The sequence below is a fragment of the Echinops telfairi genome, unplaced genomic scaffold (assembly GCF_000313985.2).
Source record: "Echinops telfairi isolate 266 unplaced genomic scaffold, ASM31398v2 ScPeMD7_5;HRSCAF=22, whole genome shotgun sequence".
Taxonomy (NCBI): Eukaryota; Metazoa; Chordata; class Mammalia; order Afrosoricida; family Tenrecidae; genus Echinops; species Echinops telfairi.
This window is the reverse complement of record NW_022103901.1, coordinates 32,314,212-32,321,517: the sequence shown is the minus strand read 5'-3', so window position 1 is coordinate 32,321,517 and position 7,306 is coordinate 32,314,212. Positions and strand designations below refer to the sequence as shown.

Here is a 7,306-nt window from a genome sequence, read left to right as displayed (position 1 = left end):
TGGTCTTCAGTTAAAGTATTGTAAGGAACTCCCCAGGAGGCCATAGAACTGAAGACAAAAAACAAAACAAATAGGCTTACATGACAACAATACAATAACCCAAGTTGCTGAGCAAATGAAGTAAGAACAAAAATATTTAGGAGCTGAGTTTCTAAATCCATAGACATAAGCCCAGATCAGCAAAGTGATGATATTTAAGATTCAAAGGAATTCTGTTGGGGATTAACCTCCACTAAGATGGTTTCATCTACAAGTTATAACTCAGGAGTTACATAGTAGTGTCATCATTGTTGGGTCCAAAGAGACCAAAAGGTAGAAGGGACAATTACTCTCTTGTTGTGTCTAATGAGGCTTTCAGGGAATATGGCCCCAGTGGTCATGGTGACTCTGTAAATGCCTCTATGTTCTCCCAAACAGCTTCCCTGCACAGAGGAGTAAGATCATGAATCCCTGCCCCTCAATTGTTCAGGGCCTACTCACCATTCCAAGGCTTTCTAATTCCCACAACATATAGAAGGATTGAGCAGTCACAGAGAGGTGGAGAAAACACAGTTGCTATGATACCAACTTCCCTCAGGTAAGCTCTTAGCCAAAGAGATATAAATATTGCTTAGTAAGACATGAAGTTCTTTTAGGAACTCCTTTTGTTAAATCTTACAGATCCAGGGAACAATAATAGGAGTACTATATCATGGGCTGTACATTGAGATAATACTCAATAATAATTAGCGATTTCTCTTGTCTTTTCATGAGTTACTAAAGACATGAGTTACTAAAGACTAGGAAATGTTCAATGAAACAAACACCATTATAGAGATGGGCTGAGCATGAACCTGTATCTGTTATGTGTTATTTTTATAAAATAAAAAGGATGAATCAAGTGGGTCCACTGTCACTTAAAACTGGGAGTCAGAAGTTGATGGAGTCGGGACTGGGGGCAGATTCTGACTGAGCAACTCTGATAAAGTAAAGAAGCCCATGCTGGAGCCTGACTTGTTCCTGCAGAACTCTCCATTCCTAGGTTTCTGCCCATTCTTTCTCTTCTCTGCATCTGATTTTAGACCTATGAGTGGAGCAAACCAGTCGAGTGCCTCTGAGTTCCTGCTCCTGTGGCTCTCCAGGCAGCCCGAGCAGCAGCAGCAGCTCCTCTTCATGCTCTTCCTGAGCATGTACCTGGCCTCAGTCCTGGGAAACCTGCTTATCATCTTGGCCATCAGCACAGACTCCCGCCTGCACAGCCCCATGTACTTCTTCCTTAGCAACCTGTCCTTCATGGATATCTGCTTCACATCTACCACTATCCCCAAGGTGCTGGTCAACCACATCCTTGGGAGTCAGACCATCTCTTTCCCTGGGTGTCTCACACAGATGTATTTTTTCATTGCTTTTATCAATATGGACAATTTCCTCCTGACTGTGATGGCCTATGACCGCTTTGTTGCTGTGTGTCACCCCTTACACTATACAACAAAGATGACCCATCAGTTCTGTGCCCTGCTAGCCGCTGGGTCTTGGGTCATTGCCAACCTGCATGCTCTGTTGCATACTCTGCTGACAGCTGGGCTCTCATTCTGTGCAGACAACAGAATCCCACACTTCTTCTGTGATCTAGCTCCTCTCCTGAAACTCACCTGTTCTGACATACACATCAATGAGATGGTGGTTCTCACTGAAGGGAGTCTGATCACGATCACCCCATTGATTTGCATTCTGGTTTCCTACTTTTGTATCACCTGTGCTGTTCTGAACATTCCATCAGCAAAGGGTAGATGGAAAGCCTTCTCCACCTGTGGCTCCCACCTGGCTGTGGTGTCTCTCTTCTATGGCACCATCATTGCTGTGTATTTAAGCCCATCATCCACCCACTCGGCTGAGAAGGACATTGCAGCTGCTGTGATGTACACGGTGGTGACCCCCATGCTGAACCCTTTCATATACAGCCTCAGGAACAAGGACATGAAACGGGCTCTGAGAAAAATGATGGGCAGGAAGAGAGCGTCTACCTGATGAAAGACCCACAGACAATGAATTATCAACAGGTATAGAAACCTTTGCACACTCGCGATAAGCTAGTTGTCTGGGTGTATAAATAATTTAGACTCAATATTCACAATAAATATTTATTGATGATCTCTGATTTAACTACAGCCAGTGTAGGCAACAATAGTTGTTGTTAATTACTGTAATATAAAATGTTTTATGAAAGTTTTCACCTTTGTAAGCTTCAAGTAAAATAATTTTTTTCCACTCCTCTGTTAGAAATTCCCTCAGAAGCCACAACCCCACAGTGTTGTCACCCAGTTGATTTGACTGACTCATGGCAACTCTATAGAAGGGAAAGAACTGCCTCACAGGCTCTGCAAGCCTGCAAGTCTTTCTGGGACGAGACTGTCATGTATTTCCCTTACAGAAAGCCTTGGGCAGAATAAAATTCTCTAAGAACCAAACACACTCACAGCGTTATTCTGACTTGTAGAAATATTACAGGACAGAGTAAAACTACTTCTTAGGATTTTGGAGACTGTGAATATCTATGGACGCAAACAGCTACATGAGCAGGCCCCAAACCTGGACAGCTTCCTGGATGTGGGCCTCAAGAGGATAGGCCAAAAAACGTACCTGTACCAAAACCACTGTGTGAGCTCTTGGTGAGGTCCCCGTCCCAGGGCTAGGGGGTGAAGGGGCTAGAGCACCCAGTCTCCCCCTGGCATCTGATGGGGAAAATTGGAAATCTCAGAGAAGCTGCTGAATAGCATCATTTACCCAGACTCACCCATGGGCAGTGTTAGCCTACAGTGTGTTAAATATTGAGTAGGTCCTGAAACCCTGCTGCTTTACTTCTAAATACCTAAGGAAGTAACTGCTGGGTGCAAGGTCCCCTGCTGTGAGTCTGCAGTGACACAGTGGTCCCCCTGAGGAACTGGAAAATGACCAACAGGGAGCAGGTCACCCTGTTAGATTTTGCCAGTTCCCTCAGTAAAATCCTTTGTAGGATTTCTGATTTTCATTTTTAAAATGAATCCTTTCAAGTTAAGACTTTGCATGTTCTTGTCCTATTTTTCTCTTCCCCTACCCCACTCCTCATCAGGTCTCCCCACCCCGCAACCTTTCATTTGAGTATTCCCACACTCAACAGATTTCAAAGACTTCCAGAGAGCAGGGCTCTGCACCAGCCCCAGGAGGATTCCTGGGCTGGTTGCTCTCTCTTCTGTCCATTCACCCCTCCTGAAACCAGCAGGGAGCTGAGACACCAGTGCACTACCATGGAAGGCTTCAGTGTCCTCTTACTAACTTGAGTTTCCTATTATTTTCGAGGGTTTTCTTTTTGATGGAAATTAACCCAAAATAAAATGTACAAATCCCCCCAAAAAAGAACTGTTCCTGTGAGTTCCCATGCCTATAACTCTTTATGGCAGTAGAAATCCCAGTCTTTCTCCCCAGGAGCAGCTGGTGGTTTTGACTGCTAATCTTGCAGTTAGCAGCCCAAGTAACCACTATACCATCAGGGCTTCTTCTGAGTCTATAACTCAAAAATTAAAACTGACTGCCATTGAATTGATGGCAACTCATAGTGATCATAGAAAAGGCTGGAACTGCTCCTGTGGGTTTCCAAGATTGTAACTCTTCCCAGGAATAGAGAGTCCCATTCTCCTCCACCTCTCCCCAGCCCACCATGGGGAGGCTAGTAGCTTCAAAGTGCGAACTTTAGGCAACATCATCCAATACTTAACAACTACACCACCAAAGCTCCTATACACCAACAGGACTCCCATGAATCTACAACAGTGGCCTTTAATCCGAGTTGTCTGTATCACCTGGAGATCTTTTAGTATACCCTGATGCAGGTCCAAATGTTGGCTGGGGCCCAACACTTAGAGTTCTTTCCTTCTGTTTGTTATCTGAGAGTTCTAATGAACATTCTGAGTAGACAACCATGCTGCTCTAAATGTATTTGGGGTTGTTATTCAGGAAGTGAGACTGTTATGGACATGGCAGTCAAGTATGGGGACAATCAATAAGGGTGGGAGTTCTCTGTGGAACTTTCTCTTGTTCAAAGTGTTCATCCTTTCTAGTATCCAATTGAACTGTCTTACTATGGGGGAGTACCAGTATATTTAACATGAGCTCCGAATTTTTCTTAGGGTGTCCCTGGTTGTAACAAATGGGTTAATCACTGGCATACTGGCTGGAAGGTTGGCAGTTTGAACCCACACAGAGATACCTTGGAAGACCAAGCCTAGCTATCCACTTCTTAAAGAAGATCACAACCTTGAAAACCCTAAAGAGTTCTTTCCTGCACACCTGGGTCACTGTGAATCAGAATAGACTCAATGGCAACCAAATCAATAGCAAACATGCTTTTTTTTCTATCGAAGAAATCGATTTATATTTCTTATTCCTTCTGTCCTGGATATCTTGCCTGTCCCTTCACCCTCATCCTTTAAGATCCAAATCAATGTCACCTCTTTTATGAAGCCATGGCTGATTACTTTCACTGAGACTGTCATTTCCTCTGATAAGTTCCCACACAAAAACAAACCACAGGCCTCCACTTTGATTTATTAGTTATGTAACACTATCGAATCAGCTTCCTTCCCCTGGAGACAATGAGATGCTTGGGGCTTACACATAACATTTTCTTTGTTTGTTATTATGCTACCTCCCATCACCACCAAGTGTATGTTATTAGTTCTAAAATCCTCTACTTGCAGATAGAATCCTATTTGGGAGTAGACTTTTCTTTGTTATGCTCATGGGGTCATAGTAGTGTAGGGTGTGTTTTAAGCCAATTATATTTGCAGCATAAATACAGCACATATATTGATGCTCAAACAAACAAGCAAGAAGGAAACCATGAAGATCACCAAAGAACCAAAGGACAGTCAGTGAGAAGAGATGAGGACCTTTCCATAGAGCTGACACAGAGAGAAAGCCTTTTCCTAGAGCTGGTTTCCTGAGTTCAGATTTATAGCCTCCTGGATTATGGATAGCATTTCAGAGAATGGTAATTTCAGAATACTAGTGGTGCTCATGGAAATGTGTTCATTGTCCAAGAGCAGTCATTCAAGTAGAGCAAAGGGATAGTGAATGATAAAGAGAATTTATCATTTCATCGGCACTTGCTGATGAAAATTAAAGAGTACAGCCTTCAGTATGGATTACAATTCAATGTGAGGAAAACAAAAATCCTCACAGCTGGAAAAATAAATAAAATAATGAAAAATGAGCAAAGATTCAAGTAGTCAAAGATTTTATTTCATTTGCATTGGCTATCAATGTTCATGGATACAGCAGTCCAGAGATCAAACAATGTCTAGCACTTGGTAAATTTGCTGCAAAAGACCGCTTAAAAGTATTAATAAGGATTTGCTCTCTGTGACCAGCCAGCCTGCAAGAAGATCTAGCTTGGCTAGGCACTCTTTCTGTACCCCACTAACAATGTCCAAACCCCAGCTCTAGTGATTTCTCTGCCCCACCACCAGCAAACAGGGATTGGCTGAGAAAAACTTCTCTGTGCTCCTAGTCAACAACACTTTAGGTCCAGCCTACAGCTAAGTGCTCTTTTTGTGCTCTGGCAGCAAGTAAGGCTGCCATCAGGCAAGACTTGGTCTGGCACAGTGCTTTCTCCACCCATGATAACTTTAGATGCGCTCCTGATGCCTTGCCCTGCTTGCATCAGTCCTCTCACTGACTACAGCTACAAAACTACTAGACCAAGGAAATAACCCATGCAAACAGAGCCCTCCAGTTTTCTTCTTCTCCTTTTTTCTTTTTCTTATTCTTCCCTCTAGTCTTTCTTTTTCTGTGGGGGGTAGAAGAGATCAAACAGCTTTCATTCCCTTTTCCCTCCACCCCCTTTCTTTTCTTCTATTTTTTGCTTTTTCTCTACTCTCTTTCCTCTACTTTTTATTTTTCCTCTTTTTTCTCCATGCTTCCTCCCATTTGGCACCATGTGTTGGTTCTGTTGTTGTTGTTGTTAGGTACCATTGAGTTGATTTCAAACTACAGCAACCCTGTGCACAACAGAACAAACACTGCACAGTGCTGCTTTACCCAAATCAACTATTCTCACACCACCCCCAACCCTCTCAACAAGACCAGCTTCACCACAATGCTGCAGAAGCAGCCGTCAATGACAATCCACACACATACATATACACACACAGTAGAAGCACTGAACAACACCCAGATCCAAAGAAATATTCTGAAGAAACGGCCCTAGAGTGACCATAAATAGATGTGCTTGTCTGGGTAAACAAGAGAAACAAATCCACAGAAACTCATTTATGTATAAAATAGAGTTTTGTATAAAGGGTAAGTGTACATTCCAAAAGCATCCCAGCCCAGTCCTGTCCAAGCCCATAAGTCCCATGTAGCCCTTATGTCCAACACCGATCTACAAAGTCCTCCTCAAACTCCTCAAAACACACACAATGACACCGAATGCAGGAGGATCCCAGGCCAGTGGGTGGAAAGTCATTGAATCTAGTGGTGACATAAGCATCTCAGTGCTGGGAGGGGTCTCCACGCAGCTTCTCCAGCATCCAGGGCTACATCAGGGTAAGTACATGTGGCTTCTCCTCAGGGATGTCTCACAGGAATTGAGTCTTGCCAGCTAAGGCAGCTGCACACTGATCCGGCCATCAGAGAACAAGAGACCAGAGAACTAGAAAGGTGAGACCCACGGAGTCATTTATCTGTCCACCCTTCCATTAATCACACATGTGTTTATTAGCCAGGTTGGCACAATAAACCTTACCCATCTCAATAGAATTCAGAAGAAAAATGTTCAGGAAGTTTTAATAAATGGAGGAAATGTTTGAGAGGATCACATGCCGGCCCCACTATGAGACATGACTCCCCTCACTGACCTATTGCCCTACAGGGGACAACACCAGTGTGGGAATTGCACCCAATCTGATCCCGCCTCACCAAGGCAAAACACAAAGGAGGTGCAACAGAAAATCAAGGGCATGGAGCTGCAAGGTCCCTAGTGAATGCTGAAGGTGGACTTTGGGACCAGAGCATGGTGCCCCAACAAACTGGACTGGAAAACACTTCTAAAGCCAACAGGCAATCCTTGAACTAACTACAGGCTTTACTTTCTGGTTGTGTTTTGTTTTGCTTTTTGTCATTGGTTTGCTTTTGTTGTTGTTTTGTTGTATATTGTTGCTTGATTTTGCTCTGTATTGTTTTTGTGCATGTTATTATCTCTGAAGTTCTGTCTAAATAAGATAGGCTGGATGAACAATCTGGGGGAGAAAACAATAGGACCAACAGTTCTGGGGAGACATGGGAGAGGGGG

At 43.5% G+C, this 7,306-nt stretch overlaps 1 protein-coding gene across 1 annotated transcript; it reads left to right on the top strand.

Annotated features, from left to right (window-relative positions):
* The first annotated feature begins 1,056 nt into the window (after window positions 1–1,056).
* On the top strand, window positions 1,057–2,007 carry LOC101655444 (olfactory receptor 1361-like). The gene has a single exon (XM_004706208.2). The coding sequence runs from the start codon at window positions 1,066–1,068 to the stop codon at window positions 2,005–2,007; it is 942 nt and encodes a 313-aa protein (XP_004706265.1). The 5' UTR covers window positions 1,057–1,065.
* Window positions 2,008–7,306: the final 5,299 nt, after the last annotated feature.

Bases quoted from the DNA above. Each gene is read 5' to 3' on its own strand.
- LOC101655444 (XM_004706208.2), top strand. From the start codon at position 1,066: ATGAGTGGAGCAAACCAGTCGAGTGCCTCTGAGTTCCTGCTCCTGTGG.